The sequence below is a fragment of the Agelaius tricolor genome, unplaced genomic scaffold, assembly GCF_023055355.1.
Source record: "Agelaius tricolor isolate 1412-34295 unplaced genomic scaffold, bAgeTri1.0.p SCAF_14, whole genome shotgun sequence".
Lineage (NCBI taxonomy): Eukaryota > Metazoa > Chordata > Aves > Passeriformes > Icteridae > Agelaius > Agelaius tricolor.
This window is the reverse complement of record NW_027269274.1, coordinates 8,780,108-8,800,380: the sequence shown is the minus strand read 5'-3', so window position 1 is coordinate 8,800,380 and position 20,273 is coordinate 8,780,108. Positions and strand designations below refer to the sequence as shown.

The 20,273-nt window shown below is 45.6% G+C and overlaps 1 protein-coding gene across 1 annotated transcript; it reads right to left on the bottom strand.

The window, feature by feature from the left end:
* Window positions 1–26: 26 nt before the first annotated feature.
* ACOX2 (acyl-CoA oxidase 2) lies at window positions 27–17,571 on the bottom strand. Its single transcript, XM_071439483.1, has 15 exons — window positions 17,206–17,571; window positions 16,250–16,535; window positions 14,917–15,079; window positions 12,195–12,346; window positions 11,826–11,933; window positions 11,020–11,139; window positions 10,434–10,549; window positions 9,864–10,036; window positions 8,631–8,793; window positions 7,790–7,980; window positions 6,474–6,635; window positions 5,410–5,515; window positions 3,299–3,516; window positions 1,460–1,589; window positions 27–751 (listed from the first exon to the last, which is right to left on the bottom strand). The coding sequence occupies exons 2-15, from the start codon at window positions 16,407–16,409 to the stop codon at window positions 689–691; spliced, it is 2,025 nt and encodes a 674-aa protein (XP_071295584.1). The 5' UTR covers window positions 16,410–16,535; window positions 17,206–17,571; the 3' UTR covers window positions 27–688.
* Between the last annotated feature and the right edge of the window lie 2,702 nt (window positions 17,572–20,273).

Here is a 20,273-nt window from a genome sequence, read left to right as displayed (position 1 = left end):
GAAGTATAATAATTAGAGAAGCAGTATTCCAAATAATACACTTTATTGGAGCTCAAGATTTATAGAAATGAGCAGCTCTATTAATGGGAAGGTAAATTCTGCAGACTGGAGCTGGCATCAGCTTTGTCTGCATCTTCATTAGGCAGGAATATTCCAGTACTGAGCAAATCAAGAGCTATTTTAATTGTCAAAACAGATGCATTTTCTAATATAGTTTCTGATCAAAGAGAACAACTTGTTCCTAAAAACAAACAATCATGATTTCACCATGGATTTTTCAGTAAAGTTGGTTGGTTTGGGTTTTCTGAAGGCACTATATAGATACAACACACTGAGAGAGGGTTCACAGTGTGGTGTTGCTTTTGTTTTTTCCTCAGTCATCACATAGTGGATTTAGAAAGAGAATAAGAAAGTCAAATGAGAATTTTGATGCTGTCAAGACACTTCAGGATAGAAAACAGTGAACCCTGGACCATTCCTGACTAGATTGTCTCACAGCAGCAGGTACCACTCAGCGCTGTCGGCATCTGTCTAATTGCAAATGGCTGGCTGAGAATCTTTCATACTTGTTGTAACTGCAAGTAAGCAACTGATTATTAATTCTGATTAGTCATTACTGATGCTTCATAAATGTACTGCTGCACAAAGAACAGGAGGAAATGTGTCCCCTTCACTTTGAACATGTTCTTCATAATTTCGATAGCGTGTTGTGCAGAAGTGGCTTCAAATACCTCTCGTAGGCTGGGCTCATCTGTTCAGGAAGAGAATGTGGAAGGAAATTAATGGCAATTAAGAAGGAAAAGGCTTGTTTTTTTTTCTTAAGAACAATCTCTGAAATACATAAAGCTCCACTACTTAAAAAACAACCAACAACCCAGCAGCTGCTTCAACTATGTCCAAGATCTTTTTCCCTATAATATGTGCTGTCCTTCATAACCAGCACACCACACTCCTCCCAAAGGGGACAGCATACTATTTAACCTCAGAAAATATGCTTGGACTTGAATGTTTGCTGAAGGCAAATTTTGTGTTCAACTGTGGAATTTCAAGGGGATACCCATTACCACAGTAAAAATCTCACTCAAGGCCAAATGAGTTTTCAAACACAGCAATACATATTTACATCACACAAAATTTTTACATTGCTCCACAGTATGGATGAATTGAGAAAGCAAAGTGCTAAAGACCATGAAGAATCAAATTGCCTTTTTTAACACTTATACTCTTTCTGGTTAAACATATTTAAAACCCCAAGTTTTGCACTAGTAGAAAGCATTAGTGTATAGAAAATACCCTGCATTTACTGCTGTTCCATAATATGTAAACAGACTTTTATTTTAGCTTATTCTGTACAATGTGATACAAAGAGGAATTAAAAGCTCTTGTCTCTTATGTGTATTGCTTTTGTTAGAAGGGAAGCAGTTTCTGCCCTGGCTGCCCAGCTGTAGTTGATCCCTACCTGGTTGGTGGGTGATTTCTGAGCCCACTCGTAGAGGCGCTGGTAAACCTGCCCGTCGTAGCTGCCCAGAGCAGAGTTCAGGCTCTGGTCTGTGAAGTCAAAAGCATCCACCAATGGCACAGCATCCTTCCTACAGAGCACAGGAGTGACATTCCTGTTACTGACAGGCTGCTGCTTTGCAAGATGGGAAAATAAATCAAAGATAAACTTGGCAGTTTCCAGGTGTCTCGTGGAAAGCTTGTGCCAGTTTTCCTCCTTGTCTTTACCAGGGGGGTGGAAATCCTGTTTGTTGGGATTCCTCAGAGACATCTCTAGGTGACCCTGCCTTGGCAGGGAGATTGGACTACATGATCTCCAGAGGTCCCTTTCAACCCTAATAATTTTGTGATTCTGTGATGTTCTACTAATGCCCTGAGTTGTCTGCACTGCTGAATGGGTATTTGCAGGGTTTTCACCCTGGCTCCATTCCTAATTCAGGACTCACGTAAAGATTTTTTCTCAGTAGTCTCTACCAGTTCTTTTGATTTTTGTCTTTCTTTCGTTTTTCTTATGCTGTCTGTGTGTCTTATAAAATGGAGTAAGGTTCCTACTAGATTGATGTGAAGTTGCTTTGCTGATCTTCAACCTTCATCCACCTTTCAGTATTTCCACTATCTCATCATGAGGTGCTGAGCTCTTCTATTCATATCTGTAACAGCAAAACAACCCTGACCCATCCAAGGGCCCATCTACTTCCAGGGGCCAGTGTGACAGCATGGAGAGCCAGAGCACAGGCAGCATCTCCTAAGCAGGCAATGGTTTCTTTTTCCTCATCCTTCCATCATCCTGGGTGTAGAAAGTTGTGCTGGCTGTACCTCACACTTGAGGTACTGGGATGCAAAGTGGTTTACTGAAATGTCACCATTTCTGTCTTCCAGTTCCTTTTGGGGAAGAGCTGTCTGAGGGTTTGGGAAAGGCTGGGTTTTTGCTACAGACCAGAGAGTGGTTATATCCTTTCTACTAACTGTAAATATGTAAATACTCCATTCTTGAATCCTGTTAACAAGGCATGGACTAACACAGAAATTGCAATGAATTCCAAAGACAACATGTTAGGCTTCTGAAAGTGGTACGATAAACTTACCAATTAATTCAGATTCTGTCATCAGTTCTGAAAACCCTTGCTGTTTGGCTCAGCCCTGTTCAGCCCTTGCTTATAGTGTGTTCTTGTTTCCCTCCAGGTGGTTTAGGTAGAATTTTAGATACAGTAGCAACTCCTCTGCACCATAAGTTACTATGTTCTAAACAAACAGCTGAACCCTTTGTCAAAAAGCCTCTGTGAGTGTTGTGGTAAGTGAAAACCTTAACTCAGAATTCACAGAGTTGGTAATAAATGGAGTAGAGCAGATGCATCTGAAGTAGCTGTAGGCAGGATTGTTTGGGTACCAGTTGCAGCTCAGCCATGGCAACAGAGGAGGCTGTATTAGCTGTGGCTTGAGCAGATTTTGCAATGTGTGATGGGTTGCTGTGGCTGCCTCCTGCCAGTGTGCTCTGACTACATATTTTCCTGCTTTCACTCCACTGCAGATGGTAGAAAGTGTTCATGACTTCTTCATTTATAATTTAAGACTTTATGTTACAGAACTTTAGAGATTGCAGAGGACACTGGGGTCTGTTTTGCCACGAAAACAAGCTCTGAGTAGATGTTTCAATCAATTTCTAGTACTGCCAGGCACTGGAAATAAACACTGAATGAGATGAATTGACTGTGGAGATGTTGCCATAGGTACAGCAGCACCCTTTTATATCTAGCCCAGGGATAAACTGGAGAGCTGTGTGTGTCCTGCCAAAGCAGCTCACCGAATGACAGCCAGGAGGTCCAGGTAGGCTGCTGTGACCATGTCCATTTGAGCTCCAGATGTGTATCCATCATGCAGGAAGGCCCCTGTGTTTGAGAAGATCCCATGTAGTGCAAAGAGGTCACAGAGATGTTTCATAATCTTCTGGATGCCAGCCTTGGTCTCGAGTTTTTCCACAGTTTCTGCAAAGTTTTTCACTGCAATGTAGTGGCAGTGAGCCTGGAAAACAAATGCAATCAACAGTGAATGCACCTCAAACACTTTAGTAGGCCAAATGACTCAAATGTTCTTGCAAAGAATATAAAACCTTTTCATTTCCCTGGCACTTCTCCAGTCTGTATCCTTTGTTTGCTGGGTGACCAGGCCTTTCACATTCATGGCTTACAGCGACAGCAGAAGACAGAATGTGTAAACAGTCAACACCATGGTATTTGTAAACTCCAGAAAACTGCTTCAGAAATCATGATGATATTTATTCTAAATAGTTCTGATCAATATCCCAAAGAGTTTATGTGAAGGAAACACATTGGAATGTGCTTGTGTTGTAAGTGAATGTTGGTTGTACATCAACAGGAGAAAACTTCTGTTGAAAGCCTTGGGCTCATGGTACTTTGGGATCAGTGTCTACAAGGCTTCAGCTCTGGAAACACCATTGTCACAGAAGAACAACCAAATTTACCTCCCACTTTTGTGTAATTTTGGGGTCACACACCAGTAGAATGTCTGACCCACAACAGAATATTAGCAGAGGTGGAGAGATGCATTAATTAGGCTGACTCTGGCTACACTGACACTGCTGGGGATGGTTGCTGGTGCTGGGATCTGTGTGGGTTCACTCCCCCACTGCTCAGTTCCCTTCCAGCTGCAGGTGTAAGCATGGCACACCTGCACTGCAGCCTTTCCTGCAGCCACGGTGAAGCAGCAGAGGGGGAGGCCAGTGTGGAGTGCAGAACCTGCCTGAGAAGCTGAGTGGCCCTGAGTGGGCACTCAAGCAATTCACTCAAGCAATTAACCTGGGTGGAGACTGCCCAGTGTCTGAGCAACTCAGCTGAGAGCTGGCAGGTGTCAGTTCAGAGAGCTGCCATGCCAGATGTGTGGGTGAATCTCCAGGGAAGGTATGGAATAAGAAGTAAATACAGAACTGCCCCAAGAAAGCAGCAGTACATCAAAATTTTAAAGTTATGGGAAAATTCAAGAGGTTTGGAGACTTTTCCTGTCCCTGAAATACTTAAGAATCTTTGGGGGCCCAGATCCCGTTTTCTGAAGAGACTACTAGCAGCACTGATGATACCACAGCCAGCCTTCTGCTTATGTTAGGCTCTTCAGAAATAGTTAATGATGTTCAAGTAAGGTGGGGAAAGGAAGGGAAGGCCTTCACCATAACTGTAGTGGAATTGCACTTAATTGCATATTAAAAGAATTTTGGTTTTGGAGATACAGCACTATCAACAGATTTAGTTTTCGTTAATATTTAGGGCTTTTCTCCCCTCTTTTCTGCTTAATTCTGTATTAATTCATCCTTGTTTTAGGGAACAAATGCTGCTGTCCCAATGCTACTTCAGCTGAAAGCATCTCTTATAAATTTGATTTATCTTTCAGCAGTAGTTAACATTGCACTTATCACTGGTTTTCACTCTATTCCCTGCAGTTGTCTTTCCAGCAGATGGAAGAAGTTCCAGGCATGTTTCATCCTTTGCTGTGACTCCACCAGCTTTCAGTGGAGTGGCTTTAGGAAGACTCCTCTGAGCACCAGAAATGCTGGATTCTTATAAAAAGATGAGTGTTGGCTGGAGATGGTGGGGTTTTGTTGCAGGACATGGGAGGTCTGATTCTGCCAGTAGTGGCAGCATAACTGTGAATGTATTTTTTCCCCCTTTCATTTCTCCTAGTCTTTTTCTACCTGGCCTATACAGACAGCAAATTTTTCAGATAAGGAATTGCTTCTTAATACAACTTTTCCACCATGCAGACCACAGTGACAGTGTTTGTGGTGTCTCTTAGATGCCAACAGGAAACAATAAACAGCCCTGAGGCTTTAAGCTAATCATGCCATTTCTGCTGCATATTGTTTCATAAAGACAAACATCAGATAAGCAGATAAATGTTGCTAACCTTTGCAGCCTGCACCAGCTGCACTGTGCACTGGTTCCATGCATCATGCTTTTTGACTCCAGACTGGATCAAGTCCTGTAGTTTTGCTGCTGTGCTGCTTGTGAGCCTGGAAAATTGAAAAAGCACAAAGCATCTTGTATGTGCATCCCACATGCATGAATTTGCACTCGGGAGTTATGTGTGACTGAAGTGCAAACTGGCATTTCTGACATCTGGAGTTACCTACACTCAGTATGAGTGAACTTAGATTATGCAAAATCTAAGTATAAAGTGTGGGAAGAACCCAGACCACCCTGGTCCTGAAGGATTTCTGCCTTCTCAGCTTCCAGGGTGGTTTGGCTGAGCCTTTCTTGGGTTGTGTGTGTAAGGAGAGTTTGCAAAACAAACAGTAATACTGGACTGCTGTCACATTATGTTTCTCCTTTTCTACACAGGAATTCAAATCTTGTTCTCATTGAGGAAGCTTTTTGAAGAGTGGCTGTTTTTACACTGGTTTTTATACTGGTTTCAATGACAGCAGGGTTGTCTTTTCCCCTGATTTTCAGAGGTGCACCTATACAGCCCATAATTGTGTACATAATTCTGAGACCACTCATGATATAATTTTTATTTATGTTGAGTTGCTGAATGTGTGTAGTTAAAAGGCTACAGACAGAATGAGAGGCTCTGTTCTTGCTGTGGTGTAAACTGAAAACAAACATCACTTTCTCAGGTATGTGAAATGTTAAGATTTTAATAGAATTGCTCAGGGTTCAATAAAGATTTTACTGGATGGCAACTCAGTGATGTGGTCTGGGATTTACTTTAATAGTGCCACCAACTCTGTGAAATGTAGTTGTTTGTAGCACATGGCTTAAAAACTTCTGAGTGTGAAACTTCATACTGAACATCTGACATGGCTGTTCACCCTGTGCAGCCTTCCTTTTCTTTTTCAGGAACAGATGGTACCAATCCTAGTTTAACTTGTTTTATTTTACCTCCCTTTTCAGCAAGGAAGAAGCAGAGCTCTTAACACATTTCTGATGTCAAAGAGAGAAATTCTGTCTCCCATCCTCTGTACTGACCTGACTGCCACGTGTTGATAGGCCTCAGTGTAAATATCTGGACTGAGAAAATCCAACTTGTTCTTGGCTGGACACTTCCCATGTTTCACTGCAGCCAGATAAGTGACAGATGGTGGCACAGGCTGGCCAGCACTGGCTGCCATGAAGCACTTAATCAGGAACCTGGGAAGAGGGTAACAGTCAGAGCAGGGTATGGTGATGATCTCCTTGCAGCAAACAGATATGCAAAAAGTAAAGTGGGCTCAGGTGAGGAGCAGCAAGGTGTGACCCATCCCAGCAGTGGCCCAGAATGGACTTGAACAAGTAATGACCTTTTGTTTTGTATGTTACTCACAGTAACCTGATCTGTGGTGGGTCTCAGGAGGGGCCTGTCTGCCTTATTAAATACTACAGCAATCCATAATGATAATTTTTTCAGCAGAAACTTGCTGTGCCTATTGGCAGTCTCAGCAGTGTAGTGATTAGATACATTATCAACTTTGCAACCTGAGTCTCAGTGCTCTGGAGTTTTTATGGTGATTTCGTCTTACCCTCTGTGATCCCCAACACAGAGTCACATTATGTTAACACATGAGACCCATGCAGAGAGTTTACAAGGAGCATTCCCCACTCCCTTAGTTTTTTGGTACCTCTGCTATGAGCTAGACTGGCCAGGTCTGGAATTAAAAGGTTACAGCATTTCTCTTGACTTTGCTGTTGATCTCGCAAAAAGCAGTAATGAGTGCAGAAATGTCTGCATGGCAACACGGAGCTACGTGGTGGCTCTGACCCTTGGAGGTGCCCTGGTTTTCTCCTTCTAGTAAAAACATACATTATTAAAAGTTCAAGCAGCTGTAGTTTCTTTACCCAGTATTTCATCTACTCTTGATAATCATGAGGTCTGCATGTTTCAAGGAAAGTGATGTTCTTGGAGCATGACTCAGCCACTTTCAGTATCCAACAACTTTGCTTTCTCTGCATTGACCCCACTTTACCAATATTGCATTACATGGCACCATGGTCACATTGGTTGCCTAAAAAATTACCCACAAAGCTTTGACAGCAATACTTTCCTGTGCTACCAGGCAAAGAGGAAAATGAGGTTATGCAGAACAGCACCTGCATACGTCCCCAAACCAAAAATAGAAGAGATAATCCAGTTCCCACACACTTCCATGCTTGTTAGACTGAAGGCATGAATAGTTTATATCCTGAGCTGTATTTTTAGATGGTGCTGTGAGAAAGGAGTAGCTGGTTTTACTGGTTTTGGAGAAGAAGTGGTAAAGGCTGAATAAATGAGGGGGCAGGCTTTTAGATGAACACATTTGAATTGTTACCTGGCAGTTTGCAGGAGCAAAATGGTGTTTTCCCCTTCATAAATACAAGAGGCAAGTATTTTGGTATACAAGGAAGGCAGTCCACTCAGCAGGGAGTAGCCATGGCCCCCACAGGCCCGGAGACAGATCTCCACTCCTGCTGTGCAGTGCTGAGTGATCATGGCTTTAAAACCTGAAGATAATGCATGGAGCTGTTAAAAAAAAAGAGAGAAAAAAACCAGAGTATTACCAATGGAATCCTCAGAGTAAGTTCCCTTTTTAAATTTTGTGCAGTATCTGGGTATGAAATCCCTGTCAGGTTCCCCTTTGAATGCTGGCAGCACCCAGTTCCCTGAGCCTGACCTTTGGTGTCTCTCTGGGATGCTGTACATGCTCCTGCTGGGCACACTGTAGTCAGTTTATGCATTTTTGGGTTTCTCTCAGCCAGTTCTGGTTTGGCCACCTTTGTTCAGAGTGTGTTTTCATTTCAAGCACCTAATTGCAAAATATTCTGTTCTGTTTAAAAAGTCCCATTTTTGGTTTTGGCTCAGATGTTCGTGCGTGCGCACTGGAGTTGAAGTTGTGTAATAACACTTTGTGCCACCAGCTACTTGGAACAAGGTTCTGGACATGCTTTTCAAGGACTTTTCACTCTGCAATGGTTCCCAAAACAAAAAGTTTGGGGTGGTACAGTGAATGCTGTTGCTGACTGGTTGCAGATCTGGGACACGTCATTGGAGCAATTAGTGCTTCCCCTTTCTCCAGTTCTCTAGTGGTGAGAGGAATACTTGTCCAATTTGCTAAAACACTTTAACATTTAGGGAACAGAAGTTCTGTATGAGTTAATCCTGCTGCAGCTCACCTCTGGCAGCATGTCAAAGTTCTTCCTCTGGATCTCTCTGTACCCCCTGTCGAATAGCTCCTGCAGGTAGTCATTGGTGAAATGAAAGGCATAGGCAGCTGCCAGCTGGGGCAGCAGTTTCTCTTGCTGAGTCTGGTAGTCAAGGATTTTTGCTTCTTGTTCCCTGTTGGAAGACAGCTGATGAAGCAGGGAAAGTATGGACATGGGCATAGCTACGGTTACTTTACCTGCTGCAGAATGAAAATGGCATTTTTCATTACCAAGAACCAGTGTGTGCACAAGACTGAGCTGACAGTGTGGCAGCAAATCTGTCCAGCTTGCAGAGTTGTTGGAGAAACAACCCCAAAAAAGCCTAACAGTGTAGAAAAAGCTCTGTGTGGTCAGTCAGTACAGAGGGGAACAAGGACTGCAGGAGAGGATGAGAGTGAGGCCTTCAAGGACAGCAAGTTGTTAGATGCTCCAGAAAAGGCAGTGGCACTGCACCCTAATAAACTTTGGCTTTTTAAATGGAATCTTTGTGGCCCTGTGCATAGAAATGTTTCCCTGAAAATATTTGAGTCTGAATTATTTAAAGTTTTCTGAGCTGTTTTTGGATGTTCTTTATCACTTCTGTGGTTGGTACATTTATGACTTCTGTCAATGGAACTGGACATTACAATAGTTCAGCTGCTGTGCTGTTCTGTTTGGTTTGTGTTTGAACCTAACCATGTTTTTTCATGAGGATCTTTCTGCTTTTGAAAGGATATTTAAATGGAAATCTTTGTAATGCATTCAAATTAACTTATTTCTTTAAAAATAATGGGGATTCAACACTGAATACAATTCAGTGCTTAAAGTTTGGATATTAGATTTCTGGATGTTGGAAGGTATTTTAATGTCACATTCATTAGCAGGGCACTATGGAATAAGAATTCAGCAACTTGTCCACTTTGTCTGGATTCTGCTCAGTTAGGGGATTACAGGGGAAGGCCAGTTACAAAAGAGTAAGTTGCCTGTGTGAGCCACTGACCTATTCAAAGTATGAAACTTATCTTGGAAAGAACTGTAAACATTCTCTTGTACTTTGACTGAAGCTCGTTAGTGTAAATAATGGGGAAGCATGTTTATCATGCCCTGTCTGGGCCAGGAAATCAGCCAGTGATGGGCTGAAAGATAAGAGGAAGAGAAGAAATACAAACTGGTGTGGGGGAACACAGGGTACAGTTCCCTTCCCAGCGGGATGCATGGCATTACCCAGGCTTTAGCTTGGACTGGCGGCGAACCACGGAGTAGCGGATGGCGATGGTGCACGCCTTCTTGAGGGGAATCAGAACCTCGTCCGAAATGAGGGAAACGCGCACCGTCGTCATGGTGAAATAATTGATCTGCTGGGACCCCTGTCTGACATAGGTGCCATCTGGTCGAACCTAGGGCAGAGAGAGGCTGTCAGGTGCTGCCTTGGTCAGTACTGTTGTGGACGTGTAATCACTATGCATGGAATAAAATGGATATAAAAATCCTTCACTGAATGCAAACAATGCTTTTATGTATGATGGATGAAATACATCCATTTGAAGAGACAAACTCTTACTGTTTGTGGCAGAGGTAGGTTCTGCCTGCCCCATGATCCCCAGCTTCTGAATGTGGAATTCTTGATGCTGACTTTCATTTAGGATTCAGGTACCTTCTGCCCTTGCTAAAACCTCAGAGACTTGCTGACACTCAAAGGAAGATTTTTGTCCCAAATTTAGACAGGTCCCTGTTGTCTCTCTGGCTGTGGAATGAGAGTCTGACAGCAAGTTTGTGATGTGAGTCCACACGTACCTCACAAAACTTGCTCAGCATGTTCTCCCTGGGGACGCGCACGTTCTTCAGCAGGAGGTACCCGTTGTCAATGTGCTCAAAATTCATTTTGGGACCAATGTCTCCTGCAGTTATGCCTGCAGCAGGAGAAAACACAGCCTGCTTACTTCCACTTGAACTTTTTCCTCCCCATTTTGTGTCAGGATGGGGACCTCCAAAGAAGGGCACGGTCAGCTCTGCTTCTTCCCCAGCATGGGTGATCTTGCCCAAGGGGTGAAACAGGCATTAGAACGCCTTGTAGTAGTTTGTTTCCATGATCCATTGACAGATGGATCTGTGCTGGCTGGGGTCAGAACTGAGGTGTTAATGCAGAGGTGCTCGGAGCAGCCCAGGCTTCTGCTTATGTCAAGGGCTTGGTCTGGATATGGCTGAAGAAACGTTAAGTTTCCCTTCGGATCAAAAGGTTAATGATAACTGCACCTTGGCTATCTCTCTTGGCTTGATTTTGGCAATTATAACTCACCCTGGGCCCAGTGTTTTAGAAAACATTTAAGGGCAAAATAGGCAGAGCACCTGCACAAGTGCTGCAGTGTCTGGGGTTATTTACCTGGGCAGAGGGAATGGTCCTGAAGGCTGCGTATCTGCACGATGAAGGGATGGATGCCATAGCACTTCCCATGGATGTACAGCTGAGCAAAGACCACTGTGTGGGTTGCTGATCTTCCCACTGTGAGAAGAAAAACAGCCCCATTCCCTTAAGACAAGGTACAGCACGAAAACAGTTAAGAGAGGTCAGTACTAGTTATGTGTTGGGTCTTAGGTATGGGTCAGCACAACCTCAATCAGCCTGCTCTTAGCTCTCAGAAGCTGCACCATCATTCTGCCTCTGTTGCTGCCCATGAGGGATTAACAGTTGGATTAACAGTTTTGTAACAGTATGAGAAAAAATAAACAGTTTGAGCTAATGTAGTGATGAGAGTGGGAAATGCTGTGGCTGTTGCAGTGACTCCAGTTATTTTCTGTGAAATACCTTCCTGAAGGGAGCAAAGAATTTCACACTTGAATCCTTTATGCTGAGACTGTCTGATGGCTTGAATCCTTTATGCTGATGACCTCCCTGCAGTTTTTGGTTGTCTGAGTATTATTTAAAAAGAAGAGAATATTTATTCCTGCAGAGGCAAGAGCTTTCCCGAGTGAAGTTATTCAGCCTGCAACACAAAGGTTTTTGTAGATGATGGTGGCTCCTTTGTGGCCTTTGAACTTGGACAACCTCCTTTCTCTTACTTCCTTGTCCATGTGAGTATCTTTTATTGAAGTCTTCTGCTAGCACCTGGACCCTCAAACACAAACTTAACCAGGACAGATGGAGTAACTGAAGGAGGCAAAACCCAAGATATTTTGTGTGGTACTTACTGTCTCCAGGCCACCACTTCATGGCAGAGATCTTTGGTGTGTTCAGTATAAACTCCTGAGTAGCAGTATCAAAGACTGCTGTTGTTTCCAAACCCTGAAGATAAGTGCCTTTAAAAAAAGAAATTTAAAAAGTATCTATCTATTTATCTATTTCCTGGTATATCACGGGGATGGAGAGAGCAAAGGATCCCTGGAAACTGGCTGTGGGTATTACCAGGGTTTTGTGGTTACCCTTCTGATGTGAACCATGAACAAGAACCCAACCACTCCCGTCCCAGGAAAGGATGGACAGTGTGGAGTCAAATTCCCATGGGAATCTGGGCTGCAGGCTTGTGTCACAGAGAAAAGCTGTTTTCCCTGCAGCCTTACCGTGTCCCAGTTCAGTCTGGGCGTAGCTCCCAATGAGCTTGTGCTGGGTGGCGAGAGGAATCCACTTGGCAATCTGTCTGTCCGAGCCCAGCACTGAAATGCTTCTCATGAAGACGCGGTGAAGGAGGAACGCAACATCTCCTGACAGTGCCCTGCAGAGAAGGCACAAGGGCAGTTTTTCAGGGGATGAAGTTACAGGCATGTGATGAATGAGGCAGTGGCACTGCAGCGGTCACCAGACAGTACCACCTGCTGCCTTTTGATTTCTGCCTTGTTATACCTTGCCCAGCACCCAGCATCAGCACAGTGTTGCAGGAAAAGTGCCCTTCCAAGCTGCTTTTGTCTCTTTCATAACAGAGTTTGCATATGTGTCGCTTGCTCATTTCACTTGGTCTTGGAGGAATTATCTGTTCTGAGTAGCAGATGCTGAGCTAAAAGCACAACCCAGCTCCAAAGCTCCTGACACTCTGTGAGCATTTATATTTTTATTTTACTTCAGAGGATTTTTTTCTTGATTATTTAAGTCAGATTTTGAAGCTGAACTAAAAAGAAAGAACAAAACAGCACCCTACTTGAAAAACCTCAAACCCTAGCAGTTTACTGTGAGGCATATTATACTGAATTACACATGTAGGTATCTGGGACCTGGATCTCCTGAACCTTCCCATTCTGGAGAAATACCAGAAATATTCCCATTCTGGAGAAATACCATGGTATGTTGGATTTTTTGCTGTGCTTTTTGCTGTTTGTTTGCTGTCAGTGAACAATACTGGGGTTCATGGAGATTTGTTCTGAATTCAGATGTTATTTTCTTGTAGAAAAATGAAAATACATCCAAGTAACCCCTGGTCCTTCACCATCTGCACACATCCTAAAAAGCACTATTCCAGAAACTGTGTATGGGAACTTGGGTACAGTGATTTCCATGGTACAAATGAGAAATTTATTTAAGCTTTTTTAGTGTGTGAGAAATAATAAGAAAACATGAGGAATATAATTATATCCCTCTTCCTGGGATTCCTCAGAACATGGTTGAATCACCTCACAGATATAGGTACATGTACAAGTGAGTGCCTGTGCTGTTCTCAGCAGCTGAGTGGCTGTTAGCACATTGCTTTACTGCAGTGCTCTAGAGAGCATCTCCTTTCACATAGATACCTTCTGTTGTTAACAAATGACTCTGACCTTTCTTTTATACTGGCCCTGAGAGAGAATTAATCATGCTGAAACAGTGTGGGGGGGAAATATGAACAAAGAAGTTAAAGGAAAATTGCTTTGATTAACAGAAAATGACTTAATGAATCCTTGGCAGCATGGCCAGAAATAATATTCCTTTACTGTGATTTGAAAAGCTGGATTTTAAATTGTATGAGTGATTCACTGTGCCTGGCACTGGGAGCCAGAGTTCTGTCATAAGAGCTTGGTGCTCACCTGGAGTTCCATCAGGCAAGAGCTGCCCTGCCAGACAGCTCTGCTCCTCATCCAGCAAATGGGACAGCACAGGGCTGGTCCTGACACAGCCTTTGGCATCAGGGGGCCTGATAAAAGCACACCTGGGTGGGATGTTTTTTGTACTGAGGGAGCAGTAGAGACCTGCTTTTTAATGGGAATATAATGATCAGGTCCAAGAGCTCTTGATGGCACATTTCCCCCTTCATTAGTTCTGCTTGCTGTAAGTGGTGAAGAGCTCAGCATAAAAAATGATCATCTTTCATATGATGGGGTCAACTTTTTAGCAGGGCCTGCTACCACAGGGCAAGGGGTGATGGTTTTAAACTAAAAGAAGGTAGATTTGGACTAGACATAATGAAGAGCTCATTTTCAATGATCATCGTGAAACAGTGGCACAGGTTGCCCAGAGAGCTGGTGGATGCCCCCTCCCTGTAAACATTCCAGGTCAGGCTGAACAGGGCTCTGAGCAACCTGATCTAGCTGAAGATGTCATTGCTCACTGCACAAGGCTAGATGGACTAGATGACCTTTAAATGTCCTTTCCAACCCTAACTGTGCTGTGAGTCTATGAAATGCCAAAAATTGGCTCTGAGTGTCAGCAGTGCTGTGTAAGGGACAGGCATTGCCCTTCAGAGTGACACTTCTGAACTTGCACCTTCCTACTGGGAATGTGACCCCACCAAGCAGACAGCGTGCCCTGGGCAACAGCCAGCCAGGAACTGACTGAGCAAAGGGGAAAGGAGGGGCAAGCAATGGAAATGTGGAGCTCAACCCCACACAAAGTGTTAAGAAAACTTTTAAAGGAAAGGACTATGAAAATACTTTATTCTCATTTACCTACAATCTGAGGTTTTTTTTCCTTTTTTTTTTCTTTAATAAAACATGTGTTTTCTAGATATGTAATATTTAATTTATTTAGAAGTCAGTAATGTAACTGAAACAGCACCACTTCCAATTCTGGTTATACATTTAGAAGTGTCTAAGGGGTGAAATGAGAGCTGCAGCACAAGTAATGAGATTGTTGAAGTGGAAATCTCATGTTGTGGTTGTGAACTGCTTGATCTATCACACTGTACCCATGTGCTGCTCTCTGAGAAGTTCCCAGTCATGTACCACCATTTTCCCTTCTCCTAAGTGTGATGCTGAAGTAAAAGCCTGCAGCACATTTTTATCCAAACCTAATCTGTCAGCTGTTAGCCTTTCACAGCCTTTGCTAAAGCTGATTCTTTAACAAAAAATTAGTTGTACATAGAAAGAAAAATGAAATCACCTGTAAATGTACTTATATTCAGGTCCATTCTCAGTCCATCCCATCTCATGCATCTTTTTCTGGAGATGAACAGCCTTCCTGACTGCTGCTTCGTACCTCTCATTCTGGGTCTGGAAATACTGATTTTCTCTGCTAAACACAGGGTCAGATTCGATAGCTTCCACTGCAAAGCAACACAGAACAGTTGGTTCTCCTGGGGCTGGGGAAGTGGAGGCAGCGCCTCAAGCCACGTTTGGGAAGAGCAGGCAGGACTGGACTCATGGATGCTGATGCTGTGATTTTCAGGGTGCTTGCAGGCAGGTTTTGTTTTGCCAGTTCTGGCTCCCAGAGTTAGTCACAGCTCACTCTGAAAAGCAGTGGGTTTGGGGAAGCACAAGGGGAGCTGAGTGGGCCTGACAGAGGGAAATGGTGGCTCAGTGGAAATGGTGACCCTGCAGGGTAAGGCATCCTCCCCGGTCAGGGTGGGAGAGGTGACTTCTGGCAGAAGATGCCAAGGATCCCTCTGCCTCCAACTGCTGTGAGAGCAGTAAGGGCTGTGGGGAGCTGCATTTCGCCCAGGCTGTGGTGAGCTGCATTAGCCAGAGGGTGGATTATGGCTGGAGCCTGCTGGGTGTCCTGCTCGGGATGTTACCAGCCCATCGCACTCATAGTCACTATTTCTGTGTCAGTTTGAACATTCCCCTTGTCCATTTTGCCTTAAAACCTTGAGTCTATTCATATGGAAGGTTATACTGAACTCCAGTGGCACTGTGAAGAGGGCAATCCCAGTGGCTGTGCTGTTTTCCTCTGGTAAGTGTATAATATGGATGCAGTTACAGAGACAACAGTGAGAGTTTTTTCCCTCTATTTCTTCTGAGCAACAGTAATTTTTTGGCACACCCATCACGACTGAGAGCAGCTCAGCCTGGTTGAGCCAACCCACGCACGAAATTCCCCACCTGGATGAGCCCGATGTGCCAAGGATGAGAGCTGGCTGTGGTTCACACGTGAGGTGCATTCCTGCACAGCAGCACCAGCCCCTGCACACACTGCCCTCACACATGGATCCTTGACCCTCAGTTCTTGTATTCCAGTTTAACCAGCCTTGCCAGAGACAGGGGATGGGAGCAGGGAGGAGGAAAAGCTTCAGACAGCAGGAGTGGCTGCGGAGGAGTCGTATTGATTTACATGAAGAGAAGACTCCAGCTCCACACTCCCACTTTTTAAAGAGATGGGGGATAAGCAAATGCCCAGGAGCACAAACCCCACTGTGCTGCAATGGAGCACCAGAGCAGCAGGACACAGGCATGGCCTGTGCCAGCCCCCAGCAGGGCCTTGTCTAAGGGTCACTCACCCACTGCCCTCCGTATCTGTGTCTGCTCCACGCCGCCGTCCAGCAGGGCCGTGAGCCTCTCCACGCTGAAGGAGGCTGTGTGCCGCTCGCCACCGAGGTCGGGGTTCACGCTGCCGAGCACTGAGCCCTGACAATGCTTGCTGGTCTCCAGCAGAGCCATCCCAGAGCCTGCGCTGCTCTGCAAAGGGACAGGGCTCCTCTGGCACTGGCACCTGTGTCACTGGATGCCTGATGGAGGCGTTGGCACAGTGAGTATGGTTTTGGTAGGTTGGCCAAGATGTTGCACCTGCACAAGGGTTGCGTGAATATTTAGGCACTCCTCATTGCAATAGACAGTGGAGATTTATGGCACTTCCAGGAACTCAAATTGCAGGTTTTATGACATATTTTAAAACATAAATCTTTTTCTTTTCCCAGTCTGTCCCCAGTATTCTATGAAAAGTTAATGCTGCAATATCCCACTGCTATGTGTTAATGTTTATGGGAGTTTCTGGCCCAGGGCTCACAGGCACTTGGTGACCCTGCCTGTGCTGCCTCTGTCCTTGGGGCTCAACCCCTACCCCATGTTAGTGAGACTGGTCGCAGGACACTAGTAAAAACAAAACCGTAGTGAGTAGAAAACAAATGAGATTTTTCCTTTGAAGAGGCTACTGCCTTTCCAAGCATCAGATTACTTTAAGAAGTACAAACTCTGGAAAACACTGCAAATGTGTTATTAATTCCTGCTTTTTCTGATATTCAGGTCTTTAGTCCAAGGTGTCTTGCTGCAGAGAGAAAAGCCCCGGGGCGGTGCGGCGGGCACCCACGGCCGGGGTGACCGGGCGCTGCCGTTGAGCCGTCACGGGGAGCGCGGGGCTGGGCCCCGGGGCCGCCTCGGCCTCAGCTTCCTCTTCCGTGCTCCTGCGGGAGGAAAATGCGATTCCTTTCTCTCCGTGCAAGCGCAGTCCCCTACGTACCTCGTCTCAGGCGTCCTCCGTGGAGCCGTCAGGCTGCTGCCTCCTGCCTGGGCCGCGGCTCCCGAGCCCTGTGCGGGGACCTTGTCCCCGGAGCCGGCGCCGCGGGCCGCGGGTGTTCCGGGGAGCGCTGACCTCTGCAGGCAGGAAAATCCCAGCGCTCGGAGGGCTCCGCGCTTCCAAACGGGGCTGCTTGTGATCCGCTAAGGGCAGCTGGCGCCTTGGAGATTGCTCTTCCAGCTCCGTCCCCGAACGGACACCCTGCCCTTGTCCTGGTGTTTTAAATTTTGGTTTATTGTTTTCGTAGCCTGCTCCGGGTGCAGAGCAGCACGCTTGGGGCTGGCGCTGCTCCTTGCCCGGGGCTTTGACGTGCTCAGCGTTTCCCCAGCTGTGTCAGGGCACTGCCCTCAGCCCTTCCCGCAGCTCGGGGTGCAGGGCCGGGCTGAGGGGCTCCTGCATGCCGGGGGCCCGAGGGAGCCTGACACGGGATGTGCTCCCTCACCTCCGGCTGTACTGAATGCCGGGGGCCCGAGGGAGCCTGACACGGGGATGTGCTCCCTCACCTCCGGCTGTACTGAATGCCGGGGGCCCGAGGGAGCCTGACACGGGGATGTGCTCCCTCACCTCCGGCTGTACTGAGCCTGTCCCTGCTGGGCAGGAGATGGGAGCTCACACCCCTCACACCCCGCTGACCCTGGCTACAGCAGGATGAGCCTGAGGAGAGGAATCCAGCAGAGGATCCCCCCTGGGCACGGCTCATCCATGGGCCTGTGCTGCCGCTGCAGAGCCACGCTGGAAGCTGCTTTGTCAGGGAACGAGCGAGGTACAGCGCCTGGGGTTCACATTACAGAAGGCTTGCTTTAACATGGGAAGTTAAGCAAATGTTGGGACATCGGATGTAGTTTTGAGTAACGATAATTTTAAGCCTGGAGCTGAGTTTGTTGAACCAAGCCCAGCAGCCACGAGGAGCAGCAGTCAATGAGAGCAGCCAGCTGCAATGCAGTGAGTGCCTCATGGGCAGTGGACAATGTGTGCGGGATCACTGGTGATTAAAGATGCCTTGTGGCCCCATCCCACTCCCAGAGTGACAGGGTGTCCTAGGGATGTGCCAGTTTCTGCTCTGTACTGCACAGTGTCTGTCCCACAGTGACTCGGGGTCATGAGTGGTGGGGAGGCAGTACATCCTTCTGAAGTGCTCTGTGGGGTTTTTCCATTTGTTCTTACATTTCCTTCTGCTGGAGCCAGCAGTGCATGGCCTTGTGCTTCTTGACTGCTGTTTGTAATTCAGCGGGTGGGTCTCGCTCTCCTGAAGGGAAGGTGTGGGATGACAGATTGGAAAAAGCCTGTCCCTGAATCTCTTTGCAACCTGATGTTCATGCAGGTTTATATTTGGGCAGGCTCAGGTGCTGCCTGAGTAGGTCATTGCCAGTCTGTGTTAGTGAGGTCTGAGCTGGAGAGCTGCACACGCAGGCTCCAAGTGCCTGTGGATGCCCAGAGATCTTATGGGCTGTGATGAGAACCAACAAAACCCACAAGAGCACCTGGTCATGGTGTGTTGGAACACTCTCTTGTTATTATGTTGCTGATAATTTTGCATTTTTGCCCATTTTCATTATGCTGGATCTCACCAGTATCATGACGTATTCAAGATTTCATATAATGCTTTCATCAACACAAAGTTGATGAAGTTTCAGTCTGTGGCAGTTTTAGATTATTTTGGGAAATGATCTAAGTATGGAGAAATACCTAGGATAGGGAGAGGTGATTCCTGAGAAAGGGTGTTCAGCCAGGGCCAGTCTGAGGGTACCACTGGCTTGAGGAAGGAAACCAGAACTTCCCATTTCTGAGGCAGTCATGAGGAGTAAATCAGGCAGTAATATCTAAGTGTTCCTTGACAGGAAATTTCACTGCAGCAAATTATCTAGGAGCACTTCAGGAGTGAGTGCATAGGAGAAGAGATCTCAGCATGACCTGGATAAAGAGCAAAGCTGGTATTGAAAACTCTGGCAGTAAGAGAAATCCCAGGCAATGGAGCAGTTTGAGCATAGCTAAAAGGTTTTTATCTTTAAAGAGCAGAAGTGATTGGTTCTTACTCTTTTCCACAGAAGAGCAACTGTCACAATGAACAGCTACCATTGGCATCCATGCATGGAAGGAGGTGTGTGATCACTGTCAGGAGTTTTGGGACACAGCCCATTGAAACCTCACTGCTGGGGCTGGGGAAGGTTGATAAAGCATTTTACAAAGTCCTGCATGAATGCCCTGGTCTCATGTCTAACCAAAGGTGTAGAGAAGATTTGTTGCTTTGAAAGGTTTATGCCAGGAAATGAAGTACACAACCTGCCATGGTAGGGTAGCAAGGGAGCTGTTGTTGTCAGCATCAAAGGGGTGGGAAGATGTTTTGTAAACCTGACCTGAAGAACAGGTTTGGAGAAGGAGATCTCACCCCCACGGAGGAGCTGACTGGCCACACCAGTGCCACAGGGAACACCTCCCAGTGTGGCAACCCCAGCAGATACCTGGTATCAGAGAAATGCATCCAAGCACCACCTCTGCCTTGTTCTGAGTGGGATGTTGGCATCTGTGCTGATAAGGATGTTGCTGAGACAGAGAAGTCCTTTTCATTTGCTTCACTGCATTCAGTTTTAGTCCTGGCTCTCAGGAACCATGGTATGTGTGACCTACCCATGTGAAGCATCATCTCTTTTTCTTATCTCCTAAACCTGTAGTCTTTGGTTGCTGCTAAAGCAACTTTAAAAATGTTTAAAAATAATTAAATAGGCTCACTAGTGTGAGGATTACTTGTCAGTTCAAAAATGTGTTTTTAAATTAAATCCAATTATGTGTTTCCTTGGCTTTGTGTGGATTTTACCCTGCCAGGCAGGTGGGCATCCACAGTCAGTTAGAAATCAGATTGGAATTTCAGTGCACAAAGCCTGATTCACAATTCGTGTGCCCTTATACTTTCATCAAATTGAGAAGATGTCTGGGGATGCAGTGTTGGGTGCAGATGATGCAAAGAGCTCATTGATGAGTGAGTTAACACAACATTAATAAAGGAATTGGTGTCA